Raw genomic sequence first — 25,494 nt, 5'->3', positions numbered from 1 at the left:
AGACATCTAAGGTTGCAATTGTTCCACTATTCACTATTCCACTATTCACTGTTCCACTATTCACTGTTCTACTGTTCCGTATAATGCCCGTATAAATATTGCTCCCCTCATCCTTATTCGGAGCCCCTCTCTTCCTCTTCCTCTTCTTTTCCCTCTTTATTTCTTCTTCAAACTTCCTCTCCCCTTCCTCTCTTTTCACTGCTTTGCACTTGTCCATCGTCCAACGCCACCCCCAAACTACTTCTTCTTCTGCCTCAATCATATCATGGCTTCTCCTCTTGTCCTCCTCACTGGTGCCACTGGCCTGATTGGATTCCGTGTACTTCAAGAACTTCTCCAGAAAACCGACTATACCGTCCGAGTCACCGTGCGCTCCGAGGAAAAGGCCCAAATCATCCTCTCCAATCCTGTTATCCAGAAATTGAATCCCGGGGACCGGCTGACCTACACCGTCGTCCCGGACATCCTTGCGAAGGATGCATTTGACGCCGCGCTGAACGATGCGACGTACGTGATCCACACGGGGCCGCCAGTGCCCGTGCCCGGCTTCGATCCCCTCACCCAAATCTGGAAGCCCACCGTCGAGGGCACCTCCAACCTGCTGAAGTCCGCCCTCAAGTTCCCCACCATCAAGCTTGTGCTGGTCACCTCCTCCATCGTCGCCAACATGGCCCCTATGCCCGATCCCTCCATCACCGTCACCGCCAACTCCCGCGTGACCCTGCCGGGAATCCCCGACACCTTCTCCAACGTGTTTGAGGCCTACGTCCTGGGCAAGATCACGGAGCTCAATGAGACAGACGCATTTGTGGAGCAAGAGAAGCCGCCATTTTCGGTGGCCCGCGTGATCCCCGGCTACGTCTACGGGCGCGATGGGTTGGTGCTGAGTGCCGACGCGGCCATCGCCAAGGGCAGCTCCTGTGGCATCCTGCTGCGCAGCGTGACGGGCATCGACTGCCCCGCCCCCATCCACGGCGGGTACGTCCACATCGATGATCTGGCGCAGGTCTATCTGAAGGTCCTGCAGCTGGACCCCGCCGCAGCGGGAGCCGCCCCGCACAGCTTCGGCGCCTGCTCGCTCGTCGATTACTCGGACGCGTGGCGCATCGTGGAAAAGAACTTTCCGGGCGCGGTGGCCGCCGGCCAACTCAAGCAGGCCAACTTGCCTACCCTCCCGATCGCCTACGATTCCAGTGAGACGCAGAGATACCTGGAGGTGCAATTCCGTCCGTTCGAGGATGCGGTCAAGGATGTGGTACAATCTTACTTGGATCAAAGGGAAGCAGAGAAGGTTTAGATTTAGGTGCAGGTCGGTGCACAGTACATATATTGCTGCTAGGGGTCCATTGGGTTATGGTATCTCGTACTCCTCGGGGGAGTACTTACTAGACTTTTCTTTCTTTTCTTTTCTTTCCTTTTTTTCTTTGCTTGAGGTTGTAACTATATTACAGTATGCACGTTTCATATTGGACATGTGCAGTACATAATGAGATGGGTTCTTCGCAGTCACCGATCTTCGGATTTTCACCGGTAAATGGGGTAGGTAGTCAGATGCCGTAAGCAACCATCCACGGCACTTGCTATGGCCAATTCCAAGTTTGCCAGACAGCCCGTGAATCGGCCTCGAATCCCATGCCTGGACAGGATGCAGGTACTGGAAAGGCGGTTCGGAGCAGTTGGGCTGGGCTGGGCTGGGCTGGGCTGGGCTGCTGGGTCTATGGGAGACAGTCCGTGTGAGCGGAGGAACTCTCCACTGTGTTCGGTAGCTAGCTGCTCGGTAGACCAGGCAAGCAACATGGCTGATGCACAAATGAGATGGGGGAGCAGCTCAGTTACGGTTCGTCTCAGTGCATTGGCTTGTGTTCCCGTCTGACAAGGCGGATCCATGATCGGGGCTTAGTAGAACTCACGCTTGCTCCAATTTATGACCCCGACTGCGAATCGAGCTGAGGGCAGAAATTAGTGCTCGAGTAGGCAGGCGGGGGTTCATTTGGTGTATTGTATTGTATGGTACGGTGTGGTATGGTGTGGTATCCGGGACAGCACTCACTGGCAACAGGGAACGTTCCTAGACAAACTAACTACACGGTAAGCTAAGGGACCTAATGCTTACTGATTATTCCTACTGTGGGGCAGTCTTCCGATAGCCGCTAACTTACAGCTGCTGTTCACCCCTCCCCCCTCCTCCCACTTCCTAATACTCCGTAATATCGGTCAAGGGGTAGCATCCAACATTGACCAGCTGGTCGAACCCGGAAGCATAGTGAATCAGCACTACCACCCCCTAAGCTCATCGATTGCTCTAGCCCAACAGATGCAGACGCATAACCAGGCCAGGCACTGCACTTCTGGACTGTAGATGGTATAACCTTTTACACTAGGATCCGAGTGGTTCGGGAGGAATACTTCGCACAGACAATTGATTTGGGTAAGGTATTGTCCGGTGCATCTGCTCCTGATAAGCACCCACTATGTAAGTACTAATCATCGAATCTAATCCTGATATGGCGATAGCACTCAGCCTCCACGTTACATGCACAATACACGATAGCTAGTATCCCCCGCCCAGGAATTGATTTCTTTCTTTTTTTTGTTTAACCACCAACCAAGGAACCCGCCGGCGGACCGCTCCGGTACCGCCCCACCAACCCATACCTAATCTACAAGCCCCGCGCAAGAGGATCAATAGAGATCGAGAGGAATGTCATGGGCTCATTAGAGCCGGTGGTTTGTGCTTCTGACCCGGCCAGAGGGGAGATTGAGGGGAGGGGGAGGGGGCTGTGACATGTAGTACTGTACAGTGGCTCACTTGCCAGGCCGATTTTGTGCCTTTCTTACGCCAAAAATGTCTTGGAGGGCTGAGCGTGGATGCTTACAAGAGTCATTTGCGAAGGGATTATCACACGGGTTGGGGTTGGTGATGATTCCGTCCGCATCTCCAGTGTAAGCACAATGCGAGCTACCTAGCCCACGTTTCCGGTTGTTCGCTCTGTTGTTGATGACTCTGGCTCTTTGAGCCAGGGGGGGCATGCGGTGGCATGAAGCATCACGTCCGCCTCGCAAGATCATAATTCTCTCTCCGATGGCTTTCCTCCTCTGTCGATTCCCGCGTGGTAACATACGTCTGTATAATTGTCTTCATCACGATCCCGTCCTGATCCAGTTGATCAGGGGCGCTGCCAGTAACGATGGCATCCTGGCTCCCCAGCGTCGTACCGGCCAGACCCCGACTTCGATTGGCTTTCCGAGCGCTGCGTTGCTGCAAATCACTCACGCCGGGAAATTGCGCGCTGTGGGAAATTCTGGCCGTGCCGGAGCCGAAGATTGATGGGGCGTACGCCTTGATCAGAACAGAGAGTGAAGGGGCGCAGCCGCAAAAAATGGCTGAAATTGATGAACACAGTCTAGTTAGAGCGAGACAGATTATCTGATTGGAATGGGGAAGGGACGAGATTACGTACCGACGTAAGCCTCAATTGTGCACCAATTGAGAGAGTCAGCCAGAAGGAGGTAATACTCCTCTTTGGCGGAAGCAAGTCTCCTCACGAAATTGTAGCGAACACAGGCCGCTAGGCTGTAGCATAGATATTAGTAGAAACTCGTGTGGGTTTCTTGGATGGTAGGATAATACAAACCAGCAATGGACAGAATCCCCAGCCCGAAGATCGCCAGGATGGCCCCCTTCTTACGCCAGGTCACTTGTAAGCCGTAGAGCATTGGAACCGGGAAGAGGTAGATCAAGATGTCTGTCACAATAATCAAGACCCCGTTAACTTCGTAGAATAGTTGCTGTGCGCCTAGGGACATGCAGCGGCTATCTCCTGTTGGGCTCGTCCAGAACAAGGATGGAGGTCTGCAGCTGGCGAGTGACCCGATGAAGCTTGCGAGGGAAAGACCGATGTTGAGGAACATAACGAAGAAGACAGCCCAGCGCATGAATCTCCGGGGATCCAGACGCAGGTATGACCACAGTAAGGACATCTTGACCAGCGCCATGGAAAGCGTGTAGAAGAGGCGTGTCACCCATATGCACTTGCCGGTGGCTAGAGTTAGACAATGCTCGACCTCTTAGTGAAGGAAGACTTCAGGGCTTATCTTTAGCATAGGCACGGTGTCGCTTTCCGTTATGGCAAGCGCATGTTTTCCGATCCCATACCGCGAGCCGGTCATGATTGTGATGGATAATCCGAAGTTGAGTATCTGATGGACTGAGTGTGACTAGAGATTACTGGTCGTGGGGTCTCATGTCGCTTACCGCCCCGATTATCATCAGAACTGAATATGCTTTTTAGTTTAGTCCCACGAGTTGAGGGTCTTGAAGACTTACTATCGTCCGCTCCCAGGGCGCGCAGCATGAAAGCGCGGGCATAAATGCGCAGCGCGACGACGATGGAGTCAAACACGATGAATCCGATGCCCACGCCAAAGATTGCCGCATGTCGCGTTTTGGAGATATCTTTTGGGAGTGCTGACCTTTGGGCGACATTCATTTTCGACAGGTGGACGAAGTGCCATGAAGCAAAGCACGGCCAGGGGCGTTGGCAGGCTAAGTATGAGTCGCCATGCTGTCTGACCTGCTGTGGCCTGGTCCAGAATGTCTGGCCAACAGCAGAAACAATTTTACATCCTTGTCAATCCACCAGTCAAGGGATTTGATCAGCAAGAGCTTTGAACCTGGCTGGGTGCTTTCAGATTGTGAGTGAAGTTGAGGGCTACAGAGGAAGCCCTAGTAAGCCCTAGGATGCTAGTGTGCAGCGGTCAGAGAAGCTAGGCAGGGTACAAGGCTCTCAGCGAATAATATTGAATCGACGTTAGCTCTGCTGAGATTATTTCATGGGAGCTCCACTTGTACTTTCTTTGCTAGGGTAGCAGTTTGCTATGGTGGGGGACGGCACATCGATTGACCGGTCGGTTTCCACTGTGGGCACAATCACCAGCCAACAACATTCCAAATGATAGGCCTCCGTGCAGCAAAACCTTTGTTTGAAGAACGAACCAATCGGATTGGGATCCTTGCACCTGGAATTTATTTTGAAAGGGGAAAATTAGTTGAAACCAGCCTTCAAGGTTTGCCATCAAATCCACAGAGCAAGATGGGGTACCTCGGTGCCTGCCGCTGTCAGTGGAAGGGAGGCCCCTTACTCTGCGCCTGGGATGGTCAATTTGAAGCAATTTATGTGGTGAAATGGCATGATATTGTTATCCACCTACTCCACATAGCCCAGGCAAACCACAGGTAGTGATTGGGGCAAAAGATCGATCGGCTAGCGCTTAGTCGGTTGACATTTCCGCGGACCTTGGCTCTGTCTGGCTTCCACGAATAGAGCCAAAGCATTCGGAGTCTGGCCGGTCGTAGGCCATAGCTTCGTGAACATAGACCAGGGTATGATTCAGTAGTTGCTTGGTGGACAGATAAGGGCTCGGGCCTAATGAATCATTGACAGCTCCGATAACTCGGCAGCCGAGGATGCTGTTTTTAATAAATACTGCCCCTCTTCTCACAGGGGCCAAAGAAGGAGCCTGTGGCCGCAGACGCCTCATTGTCTCGTCGAAAAGAAAGGCACACACAGCAGCGCAATGGCTGAATTGAAGAACGTTGCATTGGTCTTTGGAGCCAGTGGGATCTCTGGCTGGGCCGTCACAAATTGCGCTCTCTCCTACCCCACACCTACCACCTTTTGCAGAGTGATTGGCTTGACAAACAAACCTCTACCTTTGGAGAAAAGTGGATTACCGGATGATCCTCGACTGGAGTTGCACAGCGGCGTGAATCTACGAGGGACTCTTGACGAGGTAGTTGCCCTATTGCAAGAGAAAGTCCCCAACCTAGAAGCGGTCACCCACGCGTATTATCTTGGTACGTAAGAAGCCTGAAAGGGATTCATCACAATCTCACTTATCACACCAGCCTACTCCAATGCAACTGCATGGTCGATGGATGTGATGGCAATCCGAGATATCAACGTGGAAATGACATATAACGCCGTGCACGCTGTCGACAAGCTGTGCAAGAATCTGCAGTTCTTTGTGCTACAAACTGGAACAAACGTATTTACTATCCAAACAACACTTGGGGGCTTCCGCTGACTTTGCGCAGAACTACGGAGTCTCTGTCTTTCGCTTCCAGGAACACATCGAGATCAACCCTCCCTTGCGCGAGGATAACCCGCGCATTCCTTCGCCCTGGGGCGACGAGATCTTCTACTATGCGCAGGTCGATCTGGTCAAGGAAGCTAACAAGGGAAAGTCCTGGAAATGGTGCGAAGTCCGACCAGATCAGATTGTGGGTGCGTCATTTCTAGTTTTTGAATCCTGACCCACGCTGACACCGCCGATGGGCAGGCCACGTCCCGATCCCGACCAGCATGACTTACGTCGAGCCCCTCGCCCTCTACCTGATGCTATACCGTTACGTGAACGGCCCCGGAGCCACCCCCGTCTATCCCGGCTCCTACGCGAACTACGTCCACTCGCATACGCCCTCGTCGCAGGATATTATCGCCCGCTCAGAGCTCTACCTTTCACTCGAGAAGCCGGAGCAGGCGCACGGACAGGCCTTCAACACGGCCGACAACGCCACACCCGCACCGTTCTCTATCGTCTGGCCCAAGATGTGCGAGTACTTCGGTCTGACTGCTCAAGCTCCCATTCCCGAGGTCAAGGGCTGGACGGACACCGACAAGTGGTGGATCGCGCACCAGGACGACTACAAGAAGATGTGTGAAGAGTACGAGCTACGCCCGCGCGAGATCCCCGCAGCGACATGGATTTTCCTGGCCGCAGGCATGAGCTTCCTGGCTCGCGACCGCGATCTGAGCTTGGATAAGATCCGGAGTGTGGGGTTCACGGAGGAGTACCCGGTCGGGGATGGGTACTTCCGGGTGTTTGATCGACTGGTTCAGGAGAAGATTATTCATAGTAAGGAGGCTTGGTTGAGGTAAACCGTGAGGGGACAGGTGTGGAATGAGGTTGACTGCGACTTATACAATGTATATATCTAGGCATAATCCCTGGGAATGGAGTTGGCAGCGCTTGTCTCCCTGAACAGGAATTGGTCATCTTTCCTACTAACTCCCGTCAGTCACTAATATAGCCGTGAACACAGCCAGGTATATATCCTTTTCTTTCGGTTCTAGTAGGAAGCAGACCTGAAGGAACAAGCATGAATAAATGATACAAGCAATTACCCTGAGATCTGAACTCTATGACTAGCCATAAAACACGAAATAACCGTGGAGAGAAATGCTTATGCAGTCTTCGAGGCTTGCAGACTTTCTTGTTTTGAGACTCGGGAGCCCCGGCCGTACTGTATCCATCGCGCCCTTGGCGGGTAAAGCCTGAGCTCATTTCCTTCTTTCAACCTCCCTCCCTCCCCCCACATTCACCCCCCGCCTTCGCGTGAAACCCGGACCCCCAGGATAAATAGCTTGCGCCTCTCTCCCCCTTCGTTGCTCGTCGCTTATCTTTGTGATCATGCCTGCTTCTGAGCCGCTAGAACGCCGACAGCTACGGCATGCACTGCGTGCACTAACGAGTCGAATCAAAAACTCTCAAGTCCTCGAATTCTATCAGAACACGGCGAAAGCTTATGACATCGACATTTTGCTCATGGAGTTAGGCCAATCAAAATCCAGGCCTATCTTTTTTATCCCATGTCCTGCCTCCCTACTTCTGACTCCGAGTGATGCCTATGAAGAGGAAGGACGAGAATTCCATGATTTTGATGCATTCCACCCGGACGATAAAAGCCCGATGACCTGTGCATATTGGTTGACGGGTTTTGTTCTTGGTTATGCTTACGCTTGCCTTCGCGGTGCCGGGCATGAGGAGCTGTATAAGCTTGGAGAACGATGGTCGGAAGTCAGTTAGGTGCTCAGCAGCTTCTATCAATTCTTGCAGCCAATGCTATACAACTTGTGTCTCACACATTTCTCACCACGTGCGAACAGTATCGACGACACGCCCTTCAAAGGCCTGCATCAATTTCAGTCTCCAGAATGGGTGACCAGATGGGCCATCCAGGTCGCCGAGGGTTCACAAACACGTATCAAAGCCTTTACGTACCACAACATGAACGGGACAGACAACAAGATTCTGCGGGGCGAGGTCATGGTTGTCCTGCGCTTGATGATCGCGCAGTTGAGGCGAGTCCGCTACATCGAGCAGCTGACTGCACCGGTAAAGCTCACTGATACCCTTGGACCATCCTGAGCGGCTGACTCGGTTTCCACAAAGGTCCTGCTATTCTCCTTCATGGGACCCCAACATGCTGGACTGGTTGAGGCATATTTCAACGACCTCGCTAGTAGTGCGTCCGACGCGCTTATTTGACCTTCGCAAGAAGGATTGGAATGTTACAAAGACCTTGGGTCAGTGGTATTATGGGCTGCCCGCTGGCGATGCTACACAATTAGGGAGCTCGGGGTCTCAGTCATCTACGCAAGTGTAGGTCGTTTTCATGCGAGGCGGCGATGTATAGGTAATGGCGTTTGAGCGTTGAATTCTTCAGGATGGTTTCTGTGTATTGCGGGAGTGTTCGGCCTACTTCACTAGTTCTGGATGATTGAATGTCTATATTCCTGGAAATAGCTCTGACCTTCTCTTCCGCTGTCCCACGATCTGGTGATCCATATTTAACCTGATCTATCAAACTTCGTTGAGGCATCCGGTGTCAAGTGGAGATCCTTGCCCGAGACTTTATTTACAAGGAACTGACATCATTGGGCATAGTGGCAAACGCAATGAGGCGGAAGAATGCATGCTGGTCACCAAGTTGGATTATAGCGAAGATTACCTGCAGCTTCAGGACATGAAGTACGTCCACAGCGACGTTCAATGACGCTGAGCGATAAGCGGTCCGTAATGACAGATACGTAGCACAAAAGGCAATTAACCTGCATAGTTAACTATACGTAGGCGGGACTTATGTGCATAACCGAATGAATAACATGACAGAACCCGCAGTTACCCCACCCCAACCGCAGGCTAAACCCAAAACATCAGGCCAGCAATGTGGGATGTCTGGTATCAAATTCAGTCTCCACTTGCTTTGGTAGACAATGCAAGGGTTTGAAAGGCCTTTTCTCATCATATAATCATGCCCTTGAAATTCATTCGGTTCTTCGCAAAATCCGGAGCTCCTCGGAACGTCAGTTCACCCCGATCGGCCCAATCTCATCTTCTCTGATTGAGAACAGGACTCACCTGGGCCACCACACGAAGATGATATCAGGACCAATCTCACTATTGCACATACCTCACCGGAGCCAGAGATTGAGTACGTTGATTCTCAAACCACCTTCATGCTCATGTCTCTGACTAATCGATACTAGCCTTGTCGCCGTGCATGGATGGAAGGGTCACCCGCAAGACTCCTGGACAAGTGCGTCTGGCGTCAATTGGCTGAGGGACGTGCTTCCTCGAGACATGCCAAATATCAATGTATATTCCTGGGGATATAGCTTCCCGGACTCGAGCTGTGCTGGCAGAAAACCGTCGACGCATGTACTATCACAGAAACTCGTCAGTGACCTGTGGCAACACAGAGAGGACTCAAAGGTAACCGATAATCAATTTGTGGCTACTGTGTTGAAAGCTTATCCCCAGCGGAGCATAGATTCATGAACGTCCACTCATATTCATTGCACATAGCGCAGGAGGCTCGATTGTGAAGAGTGTATGTCTGCCCCTGTATCCCCTAAGACGGCCAAAATAGTTTACAACCACTTTCTCGGCAGGCATTGCTCTTCTCCGGCTCCCACCCCGATGAAAGATTTCATGAAGTTAAGAGGTCCACATGCGGAGTCCTCTATAGGGGTACTCCAGAGATGGATGCCAGACTCGAGGGCTTGGAGAGCTACTTGGCCAATAGTGGCGGGGCTCATGCGGCGGATGATGCTTACTTCAAGGAGGCATCTTGGTTACTTCTTACCTTGCGACAGTATGAGGGAATCAGGCAGGACTTTCGAACAGTCTATGGCCACGAGCAAGGGCCGGATTCTGTACGAACGCATGTCGAGGTGATTATGGACCCATGAGTGCTCTAGACAAAAGCGCTGGTTGACAAGACCTCGGTAGGGGACACAGACTGCTAGGCATCTATATCTCAACACGACGCATGACGAGATGAAAAAGTTTGACACCGCTTTTGATTCTCGGTACGAGCAAGTCAGAGATGGTTTTATATGGATCGCACAGGGTATTTGGAAGCATGACTTGCCTTCTTGAAGATAGTTAAGGTAGCGACTTGTATAGCGATCTAGCAGGACGGGTCTCGCTCGAGTAGAACTCGCAGTTGTGATGGGTGTCGAGTAATGACCACAGTTTCGAGATACACTTCGCATGTAATCTGCAGTGGGTGACGGGATAAAAATAAAATAAGAAATAAAACAGCAAAATGCTCGCACTGTTGGAGGATAACCTCGAACAGTGCTACGAAAACCCCTCTTATCCCCGGGTGTTTTCATACCGTTGAATCCCGGAATGGTAGAGCCAGCGTCTGGAAGTGCCACCGCCGGGATTCGAACGCAGGACCGGGGGCATTTACCTCTACGATCAGCCAGTGTGTTCTCCCCGCAGAACACACAGCCACTGCTACTTTATCATCACTCCGATAAACACTTGACCTCCTATATTTCTTGAACATCGTGATAAGATGATTCTGTTCTTTGATCTCCGAGAACAATTCTGTGATACTACTGCTCGCTGCCTGCCTGCCTGCCTGCCTCAGTTCCACCGCAAGTTGCTGATTCTCCCTGCGTTGTTTCCCACTTGAAATCCCGAGTTGTTTCCTGAGAAAACCACCGAGTTGGTGTACGTCGTCGTCGAGGTTTGTTGGATCACCTTCACAACGGTCTCAGTCAACAGATTGTCTTGATCGGCTGCCACTTCTTTCAGGATAGGTAGCGCCCCCTTGATGCTCTTCATCTCCGACACCTCTTCCTCTGCCAGCTTGCGTTGCGCATCCTCGATCCCCGGAAACAACTCGACCAGGTCATTTACCAACTCGTTGATGTCCTCAATCAGTCTCGTGAAATTCTTCTCTTCGTACAATGTCAGCTCCTTAGTGGGCTCTGCATCCGAGTTGCCCTGTCTTCGAAGAGAGAGATCATTCATCTTTTGATGCAGCGATGCGGCGACCTTGTCCAGGTCCTTGTTAGGATCAAGAACAGCGGTCGCATTGCGATGACGCAGCTGGAATCGCTTCGAGATTCTTTCCGCATCAGCAAACTGGTCGAGAATCCCTTCCAACAGCTCAGATACCCGGGGTATATCGTCAGGTGATAGCTTGGACTCCTCCAGGGAGTGCACATCATTGATATTGGCCAGGCCGACCGACTGTCCCCAGCGCGCCAATCGCAGCCTCACCACCCCGAGCTTCAGCACGCTGGTCTTGAAACTGTCTCCAAAGTTCTCGCCCATCTGGACTGACCCGAAGTAGCCAACCACGCTGCTGAACAGCCGGGATTGCTCGCTCACCATCTCCAGTGTTTCCTTCTGCAACTGCGTCATTGCATCCTGCTTGGACCCGAGATCCTGATTCTGTTCCATGATGGTATTGGTGTTCGACTGGATTGCTTCGGTGCGCTCATCGAGGAGGGTGGCGTTCGCGACAAGGAATTCTACCTGCCCGTTCATGCTCCTGACAACCTCGTCGATGATCTCGACTGTTCTCAGTGTCGCTAGGCCCACGGCTTGGCTTAGCTCGTTGATGGCTTCTTCCATCTCGGTGTTTGCTGCGGTAAGATCTCCATCGGCTCCCTTTACCAGATTCTCAAACCATTTCTCTGACGCGCGAAATTAGCATTAGCCACGCTTCAACAAATCAAAGATTGCTCGAAGAACAAGGCGGAAGCACATACTGAATCTTTTCTCCGCGGCATACTTCTGCGCGACGGCGCAGATTTTGAGGATGCTGGAGAAGACGCGTGTGACGCATCGTTGGAATGGAGGTAGAGCTGGAGTTCTCTCCTCGATAATCGAAAGGCGATCGAAAAAGCGATGTGTGAACTCGAAGAACCCCATAATCTTGTCATAGTCTGCAGATGTATCGGCGAATGACTAGGCTCAATTCAGTCAAACGTGCTGATGCAATAGACGTCCTCCTCGCAATGATCGCATACCTGCATGACTTGGCCGAAGGCCGTGAATATCAAACTGGCCGGGACGGCAGGTGGAAATGCCTAAAAGTTGCGAGTCAAAAATGATGCCACATATTGTAAACTGAGCCCAACTCACCGAAACCGCAGTTCCGACCGTCTGGATGGTGTTGACGACCTTCTGGATGATCCACATGTTGTTCTTCAACGCGGTGCGGACTTTGGCCATCTTCGATTTATCATCGCGAAAGTCTTTGAATCTGGTTGCAAGGCCTTCCGTTCCTGTCATCACATCGTTCATACTCCTGAATTGACCCAATTTCAGATTCTTCCCAGTTCTCTTCTCATAGTCCTCCACGGCGCCTTGCCACAACTGGGCAAGGTCGGACGCCTCGGCCGATGCATTGCTTGCTGGTTCGATTGCCATCTTCTTCAGGCCTATGTGTGGTAAAGACTCAACAAAAGAAGTGGTCAAGCCCTGGAAAACGAGTACATGGCCACGATGCCCTGTGGTGGGAAGTTCAGACCAGATAAGATCGATCGATCGCACGGACACTGGTTCGTCTCAGTCCACACACGGCTTCCATCCCAGGTCCTGTGATTTTTCGCGCCCAGGGTGCAATGCTCGGTGCTGCCGTGCTCGGCAATCTATCTCCAGCACAGCCAACGGCGCCATGTCGGACACGCCGGCAAGCTGAGGTTGGCACTTTCTCACAGGGCTCTCCCGTCTCGTCAGCTAGCCACCGTAGCGCCCGCGGCTGGCAGCAACACCAATAGCAGATACCCACGTACGGGATTATCTGCATGGCACCCCTCCGGGTATATCCGATAGCAGGGGGTCATGAATGTTTGTCATGATTCTAGCTGCCGTGGGTCTGTGATACACTTGTCAAACTTTGAGGAACCCCTCCCATGACCCCTCACTTGGACCGTGTGTTGGGCCATAGGGCCATGTTCGATCCCGGCCTTCCAAGTGGCCCGTCTGACAACTAATCGGCTTGATCGCAGACCTACCACCTTGATTCCTGGCTGATTTGTCACCAGTATACAGGCGAAACTCTATTCTGGGCATCAACTTCGCCGCGAGACTTCATGCCTTACGCCAACTGGGGTTCCGCACCCCCGACTGCGTCTACCCTGCTTACTCGCCCACAGCCTGAACAATTCCAAGGTAACACAACAGCACTGGATGCACGATATCATCATTCCAGAAAGCTTTGGAGCTCGATTTCATCATCTTCATAACATCGCATGATAGCAACTCCACCGCTATGCTTTTCCAAAAACGAACCCACTTTGGTTACCAACATTCTGACCCAACTGGTACCCCGAGTTCGTCGATCCCGCAAAGGAGGCGTGAGAGACATTGTTGACTGTAGTGCCTCCATCCTTCTCGGGGGCAGGAACCTTGGCCACCCATTTCTTCAGGACGCGCAGCACTTTGACAAAGTCGCGATCATTCTCATCCTCAAACTGGCTCATCTTCACATGGTTGGCTGCCAGCCGCTCTGCGGGAGGCCCGTCGGGGCACCGCGCCAAGGCCATCTCCACGATCTTGACCCCTTTCCCATTGAGATCGGTAGAGGATCCCTCGTAGAAACATTGGATGTCCATCTCTAGCCCGGCGGCACGGAGCTTAGCGAACTCGCGCGGGATGCCCAGCACCCACTCCGACTTTTCCTCCAGGCCAAACTCACTCGGGGCCTCTTCACCTGCTAGCTCGAAGTACTTGTTTGCTTCACTCAACACTTCCGGGCGGTAATGTGGGGTTCCGAGAAGAAGAAGCCCCTTGACACAGCTGACGAGGCTTTTTCGGTCGTCGTGCTCGGCTCCTCGAACCAGCGCCTATGCTTGTTTGTTAACATTTGGCTCCAGGGGGTGTTTGGGAGGATGCGGCTGGACCGCACTCCAGGAAGCCTACATTCTCGCAGATCAGCCCTCCAAGGCAATGCGCTACAAGAATCACAGCGCGTTTCTCCTGGTCGTATCATCAGCAGCGGGGAAGGTTAGAGGGGAGGGGCGGGGCAACCTTCTCCGGTTCGGTGCGTTGATCCATAAGCTGGTCCATCAGCTCATTGGAAAGCTCGGTGATGAGGTCTTCCTCGTTCCAGAACGTTTCGAGAGTGACATCGTACTCGAATGAGAACACGCGCGCCTCGGAAATCTTGCTCGCGAAGAGTTTCTCTGGCCAGAACACTGATTTGGCGGCAGAGGTCCAGCCGGGCTGCTCGCCATGCCAGCCGTGGACGAAAACAATGCTTCAGAGTTCCATGATCAGTTTTCCCCAACCATGCGACTTCTAGAAATAACCTTGCAATGTCGTACACTTAAGAGGTGTGGTGTAACTTACTCCACGCGAGCGTCGCCAGGGTCCCGGATCACTTTCAGCTCCATTGGTAATGCGCCACCTTCAACAACAGATGTATATCAAAATAACGGTCGGATCAGTGGTGATAGTAAATGGGACTATCCCTTTTTGCTGGGGCCGACCGAATTTATGTTCCAACTCATGATAAGGAGCATCCCGAGAAATCAGGCATCGTCCCTCAGGAGGGACAATCGCAGATCCAGCAGCTGCAACAATCCCAAACGAGGCCCAATCGCGACGGTTCGTACTTTGGTCCAATGGAATCGCAATATCCATACCCACAAACTGAATGGCTGGCGCTAAAAGTCAATATAGACCGCTTGCCTTCCACACCGTTCCGAACGGGTGCCGTGCGTGCGTGTGTTGGAGGGGGGGGGGACCTCGGCCATGGACCATCTCCTGCAGCAAGCTAGATGAATTGTACGGAGTACGGAGAGGGAGGGAGGGGGGGGGCATCGGGATGAGGTGTGAGCGCTGATCGATGCTGACGGGGAGTGGTTTGTTTGGGTGACTGCAAGCGAGGTGCATATTTGCCCCCTCATTGGATGCAGCTGAAATCTGCACCTATGATCACACCCGCGGCGTGGAGGGCTGAAAGTCTTCTGACAACTGAACCCGACTAGGAGAACGCCGTCCATCCCGGTGGCACCCAATCGAGGCAGTGTTGACCTTTTCAGCAGATGCGGAGATGCAATTCCTGCTTACTGTCAAGCAGAACTTGCTTGCTGCACCGGGTGTGTCCCATGAGATCGGTCTTATTTAACAACGACTTGCGTTCGACCGTGCGTTTGTCCACTTGCGCTTCAGTCCGAAGATTCAAGACTGTGGCAATCTCCGAGGAGATAGTCTAGTACGATGGTTGATACAGTGAGTATTGTGCTTCAGTGCAAGAGGAGGTAGATTGATGGATGTTCTGGCCCCAATGCTGACACTATAGCTCCAGGCACCACCACCGGCGTCAGCCGCGTTCAACAACTCGACAAACTCTGGACTTCAGCTGGGTCAGAACTATGGCTCGATGGAAGCATCGTTTTACAGTGATGCCATTCAACAGGTTACCATCGCTGCCGGAGCTTCCGTCTACATGGGTAAGATGGGCCTGATGATGAGTTGTATCTTGCCTTGGGTTAACACTTTTTCGTCGGTCTGCAGGCGACAAGAAGACGGTCGAAGAGAAATTACTCGACGCCCTAGTTGCAGGCGACTCAGGGGACCGACACGACATCGCTCGTGCGTTCCCCGGGACCTGTGAATGGATTTTCGAATGCGCAGCCTTTCGGAGCTGGATCCAAACCGATCCCCCGTCAACCACACCGCTGTACATTCGAGGGATTCCCGGCAGTGGGAAGACTGTACTGCTGAAATATCTCACAAGAGCTATTCAATCCAGTCTGCGCTCGAGCACCAGCCCCCAATCTCCTTCCTTGACCGAGGATGTGATCCTAAGCCCAGAGGTTGGAACGCCTGGGAAGACGATCGCGGTGGCTTGCTTTTGCGATGACAAGAATGAGCACCGCAAGGCGCCCATCTGGGTTCTTAGGACCTTGCTATACAAGCTGCTACAGCAGAACCGTGGTCTGATCAAATACGCACTGCAGCATGTGCAAAATCTTGAAGACTTGCAGGGGTCATCTAACGGCAGCACGATTGAAGTGGACGAGTTTCACTCACGCGATGTTCTACTTGGGATCATCGAAGACATCGTGGCTGATCCCAGTTTGGAGGTGTTGTATTTTGTCATCGACGGGTTAGATCAGTGCGGCCATTTCATCGCCCCAATTCTTCGGATCGTAAATGATTTGTCCACCAGAATCAGCAAGAAGGCAAACGACCTGGGCCGCAAGTTCACCTTTCGGTGCATTATCTCGGACCGAGGTAGTGCTATTGTCTCCGATAAAATGCTTCCCGAGTTTACGGTGGATATGCCAGAGGGGAATCAGGAGGACATCGGGCAAGTCGCCGAGCGCAGGGTTCGCCGCATTCAGGAGTATCGCAAGTTCCCGGATAGGCTTCGCGAAGAAATCACGGGCCAATTGAAGGAAAGCTCCAAAGGCATGTTCATGTGGCTGTCGCTGGTTCTCGATGACCTGTCCACCTGGGAGGGTGTCTGGACCGAGGCCCGGGTCAAGGAAAGGCTGCACAACATCCCGTCCGATGTCGAAGCCTTCTACAGCGCAATACTGGAGCGACAGTCGCGGGACGTGGTCGGGCGGTTGCGGACACTGCTCATGTGGATCTACTTCGCCGGTCGCCCATTAACTCTGCGGGAGTTGGATGTGATTCTCATGCTCCAGGAGGGGAGGGAGTACACGGGCGCAAATGCAAGCGAGGAGGATCTCCAGGCTTTGCGGCAGAATATCGAGAACAGCTGGGGCACTCTTTTCGCAGTCCGGAGTGGCGCCGTCTATCTGAGCCATCAATCTGTCAAGGACTTTTTGACCCACGTTTTCAGCGAGGAAGGCGCCAAGGATTATCCCCGGTTCGGGATGAGCAAGTCGGATGCCCATCGACAGATGGCCTCGGCCTGTTTGGCATATCTGCAGTTTGAGGAAATTCAGCGCCATGATGTGCCCAAGCCACCGGTGAATAAGGATTGGAAGATCGATGAAGTCGAGCTTACCAAGACTAGACAGGAATACGTCGCGGGCTATCCCTTCCTCCAATATTCCATCGAGTATCTTGGAGATCACCTCCGCGAAAGCCAAATTCGGGAGGAAAGTGACGTGGTTGGCATGAAGCGATTTTTCGAGGCTGAATCAGTGTCCTTGCAGAACTGGTTGAAGGCCTATGATCTTCTGAAGCGGTGGACGCATGGAAAGTGTAAGTCGTATTGTTCAAGCACTTCGCATCGTCCGCAGCACTAATGTGTTCTACTTTTACAAACAGACTCCGGCTTCTCCACTAGCACCAGCTTGCTCTTTGTGTCCGCTCGACTCAATCTCCCGTGGCTGGCTGATCGCGCCACCTCCTGGAATATGTCTATCTTCTCGCTGCCATCGGCCGTCGCGGCGCCCGACACCTCGGGCTGGAGTGCGATTCACATTGCGGCAGACTCTGAGGCGGTCGAGATGGTCACCTGGCTGCTGCAGAACGGGGCCATCGTCGATGCGACGACCATTGGGCTCCTCCACCCCGGTCGCACGGCGCTGCACTTCGCCGCCGCCGAACGGTCCGACGCGGGCCCCAAGATGGTCAAGGAACTACTCAAAGCCGGCGCCCGACCCAATATCTTTACTCGAAGCGGCGGCAACACCGCGCTGCATTACGCCATCGACGGCCGCTCCGTCGAAACGGTCACCACACTCCTGGCCCACTCTGCCGACCCCAACGTCACCAACAGCAGCGGCATCACCCCTCTCCACAAAGCGGCAGGGGTCCCCGGACTAGAAGCCCTCGTCGAAGCCCTCCTCAAAGGCGGCGCAGACCCCAACCGCAAGACAACCGTCGGCATGGGTCTGGCCGCGAAGGGTCTCGCGGCGTGGAAGGCTTCCAAGACTCTCATCGACACCTACCACGCCATCAACACGGCACAGACCGCCCTCCACATTGCCGTGAAAGTCAAGGACGCGGAACGGACCGTCGACGCACTGCTCGCCCACGGCGCCGACGTGAATACCCGCGACAGCGTCGGTCAGACGCCGCTCCATATCGCCGTCGTCGGCATGGACAGCGAGGTCATGGCGAAGCGGCTGATGGACCACGGGGCGGACGTCAACGCCAAGGACGATGAGCACCGCACCCCGCTGCTCCTGTTCTTGCAGACCGCCGGGGCGATCGCCCATGAGCTGCGCGCCCAGGGCCAAGCGGAGCTCCTTGCGGATCTGGATGGGCAAGCCTCGTGGGAGCGAACGGTGGAGCTGCTGCTAGACGCGGGCGCGGATCCGTCTGCGGAAGGGAAGAACAAGGCGACGCCACTCATGTTCGCGAAGATGGCCTCGATGGGCTGGGCGGTGGAGATCATCGAGCGGCGGCAGAAGAGTGAGGAGAAGGAGCCTGACGTCGAGACGAAAGAGGTCTCAGAGGAAGCTGCTGCTGAGCCGCAGGCGGAGCAGGAAAAGAAGGGTTTTCTACAGAGTCAGGCGAGTAGGTTTGTGCCAAAGAAGTTTAAGTGGTAGTTTTTGTCTTGTATGTGTTTTGATTATGCCGTGATGGCGAGTGGTTATTGTTCATGGTTGGGTGTAGTATATTTTGTTCCACCGAGAAGGTCTTCCAATGTTAGTCGTTTGATTTTAAAACTCTTCTCCACTTCTCTATCTACCTGTCCTGCATGCAATTCCGTATCCTTAACCCCACGCACTCAAGTTAGACTCAAGTCCTCTCTAGGTGTGGCCCTCAAGAACTAGCACAAGAAAACGAGGCCTGCGCAGGCGCCTCATGGATCGCTTTCCCTGAAACATAGAGCCCCAGCCCACACTACACCCAATGATTAGCTGTACTCCTCAAAGTAGACATCCCACACACACAGAAAAACTTACAATAATCGCCCCGGCGCAAAACATAAACCCATTCACTACCGTCAGCGCGAACTTCCCGAGGCTGCTGAACCACAACCCCCGATTCAGGTACAGCCAGAAAATCCCCGGAAGTCCATCTAACACATTGCCCCCCATTCTCAGTCAGCTTTATCCTTCACGCTCCATACACACTTCAGCCGAGAAAGGGGAAGAACAACGTACAAGTAAACCACGTCGCAAACAACGAAGCCTGTCCCACCCACCGGCAGTTAGCATCCCAACCTCCCATTACTTTTTTTTGTCGTGGAATGTTCAAAGAAGGGGGCACGAGGGAAGACGCACCACCAGACTCAAGATATTGCTAAAGCTCGGAATCGCCTCGGCAATGACCCAGGCCAGCGCCCACACGCCCAGCGCGATCCCCGCCCACAGCGCGTAGCTCCGCCAGTCAGTCCCGTGCACCCGGTCCGTGCCGCGGAACAAGCGGATGTAGATGTATTTACAGGCGATGTGGCCGTTTACCACGCCGGAGATGATGATCTTTTTTTTTGGGTCCCCAGAAGGGAAAGGATTAGTTATCTGACTGCTGAGGGCTGAGGTGGGTGGAGATTGGCGGGAATTGATAAATTGTAAAAGGGGACCGGGGAAACGTACAGTCGGTAAGGCGACCCCATACGCGACCTTGCGGACCACCGGCGAGGCCGATCCCAAGGCCGGAGAGACGACGCTCGGCCCGGCGAAGTAGTAGATGAGGACGGCAACGAGGATGTAGAGCGTTGTGTCGATGGTTTGGAGCAGGTAGAGGGCTTTCGGGTAGTCTTTGGGTTGTTGGAGTTCGGAGATGAAGCTGAAGAAGGCGGCGTGGGCGGCTTTTGGTCTGTTTTAGCTTGGGGGTTGGGGGTTGGGGGTGGGGGGTGGGGGGTGGAGAGTTGGGGTTGCGATGAGGGGGGGAGAAAAGGAGGGTATACCGAATGCGAAAACCATGTTGGTGATGGCTAGGAAGCCTTTGTTGAGGTCGGTGCGGTGCACGGCGGTGGCGTGGTAGTGGTCTTGGTTGATGATGCCGAGGTCGATGGTTACCACGAAGATGGCGGAGAGGATGCTGATGAAGCCTGGGTTTAGGGTTAGATGGTTGTGTCGGGGTGCCAGTGTTGGGGTGTTGAGGGTTGGGGTGGCCACGCACAGATGATGGCCATCAGGGTCATTCCTCGCATAGTGCGCGGTAGTGTGCAGAGCAGCGAGATGGCGAAGCCTACAATGCTGAAGGCGATGGAGCAGGTCGCATGCTCCGTCATCGTGTTCATCGCCACCGAGAAGGTCAGCAGATGGCTGCCCATCACGAAGATCAGGAGCAGGATGAGACCCCCTCCTAGCAGCTCCCGTCCGAACGGGCCCCACAGCACCTCCCCTGCGTCGGCCATGCTGTGCACATGCGGATATCGCCATCTGAACTGCCCGATTACGTAGCCTGTGTATGTTGCCATGCCCCCGAGTCCGAGCAGGGCGATGATTGAGCTGGTAGAAAGGGGTAAGGAGCTGCCTTGCTGCTGTGGGGAGAGATGGGGACGACGTACGGAACGATTCCCAGGGCTGCGACGGCGGCTGGCAGCGATAGGATTCCCAGAGATACGGTTTCGGCAATCATGACTATCGTTTGTGAGTATGTGAAAGTTATTGGCCTTCATAGAGGTGTACGACGTACGCATGCCACATTGCCTGAAGAGTTCGTTAGTGGCTTAATCCAAGATGCCATGAGTAGTTGACATACCACCAACTCAAGGTCTTGTACTGCATTTGTCCTTCGATCTCCACCCCAAACGGGTCCTCCGGGTTGTCATTGTGTAGGTTAGGTTTCTTTGACACGTCTTCCTCCATACTTTGTCGCGCACTCTCCAGTTGCAGGTCGGATCGGACCGACTCATCACGGTGAGACATTTGCGTAACCTGGCTTTCAGATGAGAACCTCTATCAATTGGACTTTCGCAATTCTAGCAGAAGTTCGATGGACGCTGAAGAGGACACACTAGACGCACAATGGCTTCATGTATCTCAGCTGTCCTTGCTACGGGAGGTCGATATTTAAACTGCAATTCCAGAAAATGACTATCACGTTTCCTGCCACGCTTTGCGTCCCCTTACCCCGCATTTTTCCTCTGAGAAAAAGTGGATCTCCCCGGCCTTGGCTGAGACTGGACGCACAAAAAACACGATCGATCTGCTCCAGACGCATGGCCATAGCCGACGCAAGGCCGGACATGCGGGGATATTCCGCTTCATTTGCGAGAGATCTCTCGTAGGGAGATAACCAAAAGCTCAATATTTGTGGTTCAAGCGTAGGACCATTATCTTATTCAGTTATGTGGCAGAGAAAGATCTTAACGAATCTTTACAGGACTGCAATCTTCCATCTGCTGCGGCTGGTTATGCTTTTGGAGCCTCGCAGTCAAGTTTGCTTGAGATTTGCGTGTCACTTTCCACGGAGCAGGAGTTTAGGCATTGGTCTACAGGCGCAAGTCAACCCTTGAAGAAAGTTAATACCTGAGGCAATGAGTCGCTGGTGTTCAGTTGAGGATTACTCATAGCATCTATAACGTTGATAAACGGGGTATATATATTTGTATGCGATTCAATTCCTCTACAGACCCGTGGTACCACGCTATACTTAACAAGGAGAAAAATGTCGAATGATCAGAGCGGTGCTTTCCGTTATTGCGGAAGTACACTACAAGTTCCCATCTCTGTCTTTTTCATCAGCGAACCTTTGACTGGTCCATTTGCAGAAAGATATTTCGCGGCCGTTCTGCACCGGATACCCGCGGCTGTTCGTGGCTATTTCATTTTATCAAACTACCCGAATGGCGGATCTGTGCCGGCGATCCCGGCTTCCTGCGTTTCCAAGACCGAAATAGCCGGAAAACTATGACGAAGCAATAGTCCTCGAGGATATTAGTAGCTTGCTCTTACTATAAGCCTTTCTGGAACGCGCTCTCCGAAGAGCAATGTTGAGAACTAGTCTGTTCAGGTATGACACTGCTTGCTTGTTGCAGCAATGCACCAGAAATGAATGGGGGACTCGTGGGACCAGCTGCATGAGTCTTTCATTGCATGTTGATCCCAGCGGTGACTATTTGTGCGTGTATCATGGGGCATTGAAAAGGCTTCTATTTGCAAAGAAAGGTCCAAGGGTTTTCTCGCAAGGCCAGGAGGCGAGGCTTTCTTTAAATATGCCATTTAGCGTTACTGGGTGCGCATGATCTGCGGATTGGCAAATTCATTACGTCAGGGGTTGCAGTTGTGGGGTGAATAAGGGCCTCCAGCTCGAGGCGCGACCGGCCGCAAACGGCGGGATGAGAGGGTGAATCCGAGCTTCCCATGGAAAGAGATACGAGTCAACCACTGATTATCTAGCCCTAAGTTCTGATCACCCTAGCATAAATCACCCCGGACCACCTAGGCCACTTCAGAAACAAAAATTGAATTCCATTCAAGCAATAGCAAAGTATTATTAGGTGGCATTTCCTCTTGATTTTCGCTCATCGCTGCGCCAATTCACTATGACCCCTATCTCCCCCCCTGATCCGTATCCTTCAAGAACTAATGAAGCCTTTGGGGGACGTTTGCTCCCCAAATGCAATGCACTCCGTGGAGCTAGGACAGCAGCAAAAATTCTCCCTGCACCGTTCTCGCAGCAGCTACCATGCTAGGTAGCAAATCTACTTCTGGCAGACAATGTACGACTTGTACTCGTACGGTTTCTGGCGGTCCCAGTGAGTTAGCGATCTCCTTTGCAGACCTTAGTTTGGACATGGCTTACAGGAGCTGGCCAGGCGATGTACTTGCCGCTGTAGCAGTAGAGGTTGTTGCAGTTGGGGAAGGCTTTTGAGAACGCCGCTAAGTCAGAACGTGCGATATTCCCTAATGCTGGGTGGGTACCGGGTGATGTGCGAACTTACGCTGAGTCCCGCAGTTAGTCCCGGCCAGGCCACTGACGACAGCGCCCTTGCAGTAGAAGGTGGCTTGGCCTCGCTTCACGATCTCGAACTCATCGGCACCTCCCTCGGGGCCGTCGATGATCTCGAGGCCGTCCTCGTCGGGGGTCGGGGCGGCGGTGACGAGGTTGAGGGCGGCAAAGACGGCGAGGACGTTCTTCAACTGCATGTTGCTTTGAGGCTGAGTGGTCTGAGGGCGATTGGGAAGGTTCTTTTGTTGCTCTGCGATGGTCTGATTTTGATGATGATGAGGAGGAAGAGAGATAGGGTTGTCCAGGATAAATCGGCCATTTTATAGAGAAGATGCTGAGGTCTAGACCTCGTCCTTCGTCTTGCAAGGATACGATCTCTGATCTCACGACTTGATGTTTGAAGAAGATCTTGATGAGATTCACGAGCTGGGAAGAACCGTATCGAGGAGAAGAGCGAAGTTCTCGTAAATCATGGCCGTGATAGCGGATACTACAGCCGCTCAGCTGCCCGGCGTCTTGGGCGGGCCGCCTCGTAAACTTGGTACTACACCTGCCGGGATCGCCACATGGGTCTGTCTGGACACAATTTGTTTGGATACCCGGCGCGATGGGTCTGTCGAGTCAAGCCCCAAGATACTCCTGAGCTATATTTCGATAAGGCTCTGCGATTAGGTTTACGTGATGTCTGGTACCCCCAGGGTCAATGATCGCGACCAATACGAACCCAGACCCGCGTTCCACCTGAGAGAAAGCAATCTGAGCGTGGGGCTAGCGCCTGTAGTACCTGCTTTGAGCAGTGGGAAGCGAGGGTGGAGCATCCTGCCTTTCACCTCGTCAGTCGTTTTGGGAGACTTTCTGGCTGGCGGGTGGAGTCATAGGTCGTGTTCAGCGTGTCTGCCATGCTATCTTACCGGGGCTAAGGTCACCATCTCGCCTCTTCTCTTTGTTATCCTGGTTCTTGGCATGCAATGGACTCGCGTGGAACGATTTGAGACTGTGGTGAGGTAGTGAGATTATCTGTTGCAGCGGATTTACCCGGATCTACGCCGGTCTAGACTAGGCCCCATGGCCTGCTTGACAAGATCTCGATTGAGCCCTAGCCATCGCGCCGCATCTCTAGCGGGCTTGGGAACTAGACCGTCAATGATTTCACGCGCTCGGTGCTGAACTCCACGAATCCGATTGTTGTCTTTTGAATTCAGATATCGCACGGTTACTATTGGGAGGATGAGCTGGAGATAGCAGCAAATAGTGCCAGATGACTACACTGCACCAAAAGTGGGCACGGTGAGAACGCTGGTTGGAAATGAGGCAGTTTGAACCACATTTAACACTCCAAAACACATCAGTATCATAATCCAATGGCTAAATAATCTACGCTAACCAATATATCGACGAAGTATGCATTACCCCTCTCTCAATGGAACCACAACCCCTAAACCAGCAACGCAGCTACCACCATCCCAAGCGCAACCCACCCGCCACCAGTCACCACCCTCGCTCCCCCCGCAGTCGCAATCCATGTCGAATCCGACTTCAACGCCCCCGTCGAACCACTGGCCAGCCCACTCTCCGTAGGCGTAGCGCTCGTCTCCGCAGCATGAGCCTCACCCCTATCCTCCTTCTCGTCATTCTTCTCCTGCACATCCTCCACCTCATCCCTCCCACTATCCTCTTCATCATCATCATCATCCCCATCCACCACCCGAAACATCGCCGAATACCTCACCTCCTCCCCACCGTCCACCCCGACCACCGCAAACCGATAATCCTCCGCCAGCGTCAGGTTCCCCGGCAGCACGCACGCCAGACTTCCTGAGTTGGCCACGTGCGTCGCCACCGTCGAGACATTCTTGGCGGTGGTGGACCCCGCCTCCCTCCCCTCCATGAGGTAGACGCTGACGTGCCCGGATCTCTGGTCCTGCGCGACGGGCCACGTCACGATGGTGGTTTTGCCGCGGGCGATGGCCTGGTTCTCGGTCGGGTAGTAGGTTGTTGTTTCTGAGGTGGTGGTGGAGTTTGTTGCTGTGGAGGTGGAGTTGTTGGATGAGGGCTTGGGGGCGGTGATGGTGAAGGCCGGGGACTTGTAGGTTGCTTTTTCTTCTTGGGTGGTGTTTGAGGTAGAAGTGGTGTTGGTGGTGTTGGTATCGTTGTCCGTGGAAGTGGTCGGGTCGAGGACGATGATGTACTCCTCGCCCGGCGGGATGCGGGCGGGCGGGGACCAGGAGATGGACCCCGAGTTGGTGATGTTGGTGGCGATGGTGTAGAGGTTTGTGTGGTTGGTGGTGGTTTCGAGGTGGATGGAGAGTTTGGCTGAGCTGCGTTGCGTAGTGGACCACGAGATCACGCTGGGTGTGTTGGGGGTCAGGATCGCCGAGGCCGCGGGCGAGGTGATTCGGTAGGCGGGCTTTTGGTCCGGGGAGGCGGTGATTAGGGTTGTGAGCGTGGTGAGCGTGTTGAGCGTGGTGAGGAGGGGGAGGATGTGTTTGGGGGGGAGGAACATCTTGGTGTTTGGGGTGATGCAGTACTCAGGAGAGAGGGTGATGGACGTGATCGTCTTTGACTGTTGGCGCTGAAAAGCAACGACGCGGTGGGATTGGTGTGTAGTATTTA

At 53.3% G+C, this 25,494-nt stretch overlaps 12 protein-coding genes across 12 annotated transcripts; 6 read left to right on the top strand and 6 right to left on the bottom strand.

Moving 5' to 3' along the window:
• The first annotated feature begins 43 nt into the window (after positions 1–43).
• BO95DRAFT_438289 (putative cinnamoyl-CoA reductase) lies at positions 44–1,496 on the top strand. Its single transcript, XM_025585479.1, has one exon. It carries the CDS (start codon positions 266–268, stop codon positions 1,295–1,297), a length of 1,032 nt encoding a protein of 343 aa, XP_025446982.1. The 5' UTR covers positions 44–265; the 3' UTR covers positions 1,298–1,496.
• Positions 1,497–2,582: 1,086 nt separating this feature from the next.
• BO95DRAFT_497716 (uncharacterized protein) lies at positions 2,583–4,758 on the bottom strand. The gene is made up of 6 exons (XM_025590895.1): positions 4,328–4,758; positions 4,256–4,275; positions 4,084–4,200; positions 3,636–4,032; positions 3,462–3,569; positions 2,583–3,384 (listed from the first exon to the last, which is right to left on the bottom strand). Exons 1-6 carry the CDS (start codon positions 4,488–4,490, stop codon positions 3,047–3,049), a joined length of 1,143 nt encoding a protein of 380 aa, XP_025446981.1. The 5' UTR covers positions 4,491–4,758; the 3' UTR covers positions 2,583–3,046.
• Positions 4,759–5,534: 776 nt separating this feature from the next.
• On the top strand, positions 5,535–7,029 carry BO95DRAFT_510554 (SDR family oxidoreductase). Its single transcript, XM_025591363.1, has 4 exons — positions 5,535–5,857; positions 5,909–6,048; positions 6,098–6,287; positions 6,343–7,029. The coding sequence occupies exons 1-4, from the start codon at positions 5,578–5,580 to the stop codon at positions 6,939–6,941; spliced, it is 1,209 nt and encodes a 402-aa protein (XP_025446980.1). The 5' UTR covers positions 5,535–5,577; the 3' UTR covers positions 6,942–7,029.
• Positions 7,030–7,473: 444 nt separating this feature from the next.
• Positions 7,474–8,425, top strand: BO95DRAFT_510553 (uncharacterized protein; the record flags this gene model as incomplete). The annotated part of the gene is made up of 2 exons (XM_025591362.1): positions 7,474–7,853; positions 7,950–8,425. 2 exons carry the CDS (start codon positions 7,474–7,476, stop codon positions 8,209–8,211), a joined length of 642 nt encoding a protein of 213 aa, XP_025446979.1. The 3' UTR covers positions 8,212–8,425.
• On the top strand, positions 7,926–8,839 carry BO95DRAFT_510552 (uncharacterized protein; the record flags this gene model as incomplete). The annotated part of the gene is made up of 2 exons (XM_025591361.1): positions 7,926–8,445; positions 8,731–8,839. The coding sequence occupies exons 1-2, from the start codon at positions 8,267–8,269 to the stop codon at positions 8,837–8,839; spliced, it is 288 nt and encodes a 95-aa protein (XP_025446978.1). The 5' UTR covers positions 7,926–8,266.
• A 225-nt stretch (positions 8,840–9,064) lies between these two features.
• Positions 9,065–10,571, top strand: BO95DRAFT_155363 (uncharacterized protein). The gene is made up of 6 exons (XM_025580677.1): positions 9,065–9,148; positions 9,198–9,277; positions 9,333–9,558; positions 9,617–9,676; positions 9,738–10,019; positions 10,078–10,571. Exons 1-6 carry the CDS (start codon positions 9,098–9,100, stop codon positions 10,225–10,227), a joined length of 849 nt encoding a protein of 282 aa, XP_025446977.1. The 5' UTR covers positions 9,065–9,097; the 3' UTR covers positions 10,228–10,571.
• A 61-nt stretch (positions 10,572–10,632) lies between these two features.
• BO95DRAFT_438285 (uncharacterized protein) lies at positions 10,633–12,675 on the bottom strand. Its single transcript, XM_025585478.1, has 4 exons — positions 12,238–12,675; positions 12,123–12,182; positions 11,862–12,060; positions 10,633–11,786 (listed from the first exon to the last, which is right to left on the bottom strand). The coding sequence occupies exons 1-4, from the start codon at positions 12,325–12,327 to the stop codon at positions 10,726–10,728; spliced, it is 1,410 nt and encodes a 469-aa protein (XP_025446976.1). The 5' UTR covers positions 12,328–12,675; the 3' UTR covers positions 10,633–10,725.
• Positions 12,676–13,252: 577 nt separating this feature from the next.
• On the bottom strand, positions 13,253–14,825 carry BO95DRAFT_379455 (uncharacterized protein). The gene is made up of 4 exons (XM_025583321.1): positions 14,449–14,825; positions 14,128–14,356; positions 14,020–14,076; positions 13,253–13,943 (listed from the first exon to the last, which is right to left on the bottom strand). The coding sequence occupies exons 1-4, from the start codon at positions 14,490–14,492 to the stop codon at positions 13,368–13,370; spliced, it is 906 nt and encodes a 301-aa protein (XP_025446975.1). The 5' UTR covers positions 14,493–14,825; the 3' UTR covers positions 13,253–13,367.
• Positions 14,826–15,275: 450 nt separating this feature from the next.
• BO95DRAFT_510548 (ankyrin repeat domain-containing protein) lies at positions 15,276–18,676 on the top strand. Its single transcript, XM_025591360.1, has 4 exons — positions 15,276–15,333; positions 15,410–15,554; positions 15,619–17,286; positions 17,353–18,676. The coding sequence occupies exons 1-4, from the start codon at positions 15,322–15,324 to the stop codon at positions 18,579–18,581; spliced, it is 3,054 nt and encodes a 1,017-aa protein (XP_025446974.1). The 5' UTR covers positions 15,276–15,321; the 3' UTR covers positions 18,582–18,676.
• A 33-nt stretch (positions 18,677–18,709) lies between these two features.
• Positions 18,710–20,744, bottom strand: BO95DRAFT_379452 (amino acid transporter). The gene is made up of 10 exons (XM_025583320.1): positions 20,689–20,744; positions 20,623–20,636; positions 20,495–20,567; positions 20,104–20,435; positions 19,889–20,032; positions 19,575–19,789; positions 19,263–19,460; positions 19,143–19,170; positions 18,942–19,057; positions 18,710–18,879 (listed from the first exon to the last, which is right to left on the bottom strand). Exons 1-10 carry the CDS (start codon positions 20,712–20,714, stop codon positions 18,799–18,801), a joined length of 1,227 nt encoding a protein of 408 aa, XP_025446973.1. The 5' UTR covers positions 20,715–20,744; the 3' UTR covers positions 18,710–18,798.
• Positions 20,745–22,633: 1,889 nt separating this feature from the next.
• Positions 22,634–23,105, bottom strand: BO95DRAFT_497706 (uncharacterized protein; the record flags this gene model as incomplete). The annotated part of the gene is made up of 3 exons (XM_025590894.1): positions 22,874–23,105; positions 22,735–22,811; positions 22,634–22,675 (listed from the first exon to the last, which is right to left on the bottom strand). The coding sequence occupies exons 1-3, from the start codon at positions 23,076–23,078 to the stop codon at positions 22,634–22,636; spliced, it is 324 nt and encodes a 107-aa protein (XP_025446972.1). The 5' UTR covers positions 23,079–23,105.
• Positions 23,106–24,316: 1,211 nt separating this feature from the next.
• Positions 24,317–25,454, bottom strand: BO95DRAFT_497698 (uncharacterized protein; the record flags this gene model as incomplete). Its single annotated transcript, XM_025590893.1, has 1 exon — positions 24,317–25,454. The coding sequence occupies exon 1, from the start codon at positions 25,382–25,384 to the stop codon at positions 24,317–24,319; it is 1,068 nt and encodes a 355-aa protein (XP_025446971.1). The 5' UTR covers positions 25,385–25,454.
• Between the last annotated feature and the right edge of the window lie 40 nt (positions 25,455–25,494).

Source organism: Aspergillus brunneoviolaceus (assembly GCF_003184695.1).
Source record: "Aspergillus brunneoviolaceus CBS 621.78 unplaced genomic scaffold BO95scaffold_4, whole genome shotgun sequence".
Classification (NCBI taxonomy): Eukaryota; Fungi; Ascomycota; class Eurotiomycetes; order Eurotiales; family Aspergillaceae; genus Aspergillus; species Aspergillus brunneoviolaceus.
Note: the sequence above shows the minus strand (reverse complement) of the source record. Positions and strands in the feature narration are given on the sequence as shown.

Excerpts from the sequence above, each read along its gene's own strand:
- BO95DRAFT_510548 (XM_025591360.1), top strand. Across the intron at positions 15,555-15,618 it reads CGGAGCTTCCGTCTACATGG|GCGACAAGAAGACGGTCGAA; the intron begins GTAAGATGGGCC and ends GTCGGTCTGCAG. Across the intron at positions 17,287-17,352 it reads GCGGTGGACGCATGGAAAGT|ACTCCGGCTTCTCCACTAGC; the intron begins GTAAGTCGTATT and ends TTTTACAAACAG.
- BO95DRAFT_438289 (XM_025585479.1), top strand. The coding sequence starts at position 266 with ATGGCTTCTCCTCTTGTCCTCCTCACTGGTGCCACTGGCCTGATTGGA.
- BO95DRAFT_438285 (XM_025585478.1), bottom strand. The coding sequence starts at position 12,327 with ATGGCCAAAGTCCGCACCGCGTTGAAGAACAACATGTGGATCATCCAG. Across the intron at positions 12,183-12,237 it reads CGGTCGGAACTGCGGTTTCG|GCATTTCCACCTGCCGTCCC; the intron begins GTGAGTTGGGCT and ends CGCAACTTTTAG. Across the intron at positions 12,061-12,122 it reads CCTTCGGCCAAGTCATGCAG|TCATTCGCCGATACATCTGC; the intron begins GTATGCGATCAT and ends AATTGAGCCTAG.
- BO95DRAFT_379452 (XM_025583320.1), bottom strand. The coding sequence starts at position 20,714 with ATGCAGTACAAGACCTTGAGTTGGTG. Across the intron at positions 20,033-20,103 it reads GACCCTGATGGCCATCATCT|GCTTCATCAGCATCCTCTCC; the intron begins GTGCGTGGCCAC and ends CCCTAAACCCAG. Across the intron at positions 19,058-19,142 it reads GTTTGCGACGTGGTTTACTT|ATGGACTTCCGGGGATTTTC; the intron begins GTACGTTGTTCT and ends GCAATGTGTTAG.
- BO95DRAFT_497716 (XM_025590895.1), bottom strand. The coding sequence starts at position 4,490 with ATGAATGTCGCCCAAAGGTCAGCACTCCCAAAAGATATCTCCAAAACG. Across the intron at positions 4,033-4,083 it reads TGCTAAAGATAAGCCCTGAA|TGCATATGGGTGACACGCCT; the intron begins GTCTTCCTTCAC and ends GCCACCGGCAAG. Across the intron at positions 3,570-3,635 it reads GGGGATTCTGTCCATTGCTG|CGGCCTGTGTTCGCTACAAT; the intron begins GTTTGTATTATC and ends GCTACAGCCTAG.
- BO95DRAFT_155363 (XM_025580677.1), top strand. The coding sequence starts at position 9,098 with ATGCCCTTGAAATTCATTCGGTTCTTCGCAAAATCCGGAGCTCCTCGG. Across the intron at positions 9,278-9,332 it reads TCACCGGAGCCAGAGATTGA|CCTTGTCGCCGTGCATGGAT; the intron begins GTACGTTGATTC and ends AATCGATACTAG. Across the intron at positions 10,020-10,077 it reads CTGTACGAACGCATGTCGAG|GGGACACAGACTGCTAGGCA; the intron begins GTGATTATGGAC and ends AGACCTCGGTAG.
- BO95DRAFT_510554 (XM_025591363.1), top strand. The coding sequence starts at position 5,578 with ATGGCTGAATTGAAGAACGTTGCATTGGTCTTTGGAGCCAGTGGGATC. Across the intron at positions 5,858-5,908 it reads CACCCACGCGTATTATCTTG|CCTACTCCAATGCAACTGCA; the intron begins GTACGTAAGAAG and ends TTATCACACCAG. Across the intron at positions 6,049-6,097 it reads TGCTACAAACTGGAACAAAC|AACTACGGAGTCTCTGTCTT; the intron begins GTATTTACTATC and ends GACTTTGCGCAG.
- BO95DRAFT_379455 (XM_025583321.1), bottom strand. The coding sequence starts at position 14,492 with ATGGAGCTGAAAGTGATCCGGGACCCTGGCGACGCTCGCGTGGA. Across the intron at positions 14,077-14,127 it reads AACGCACCGAACCGGAGAAG|GAGAAACGCGCTGTGATTCT; the intron begins GTTGCCCCGCCC and ends TGATACGACCAG. Across the intron at positions 13,944-14,019 it reads GAGGGCTGATCTGCGAGAAT|GCGCTGGTTCGAGGAGCCGA; the intron begins GTAGGCTTCCTG and ends AAACAAGCATAG.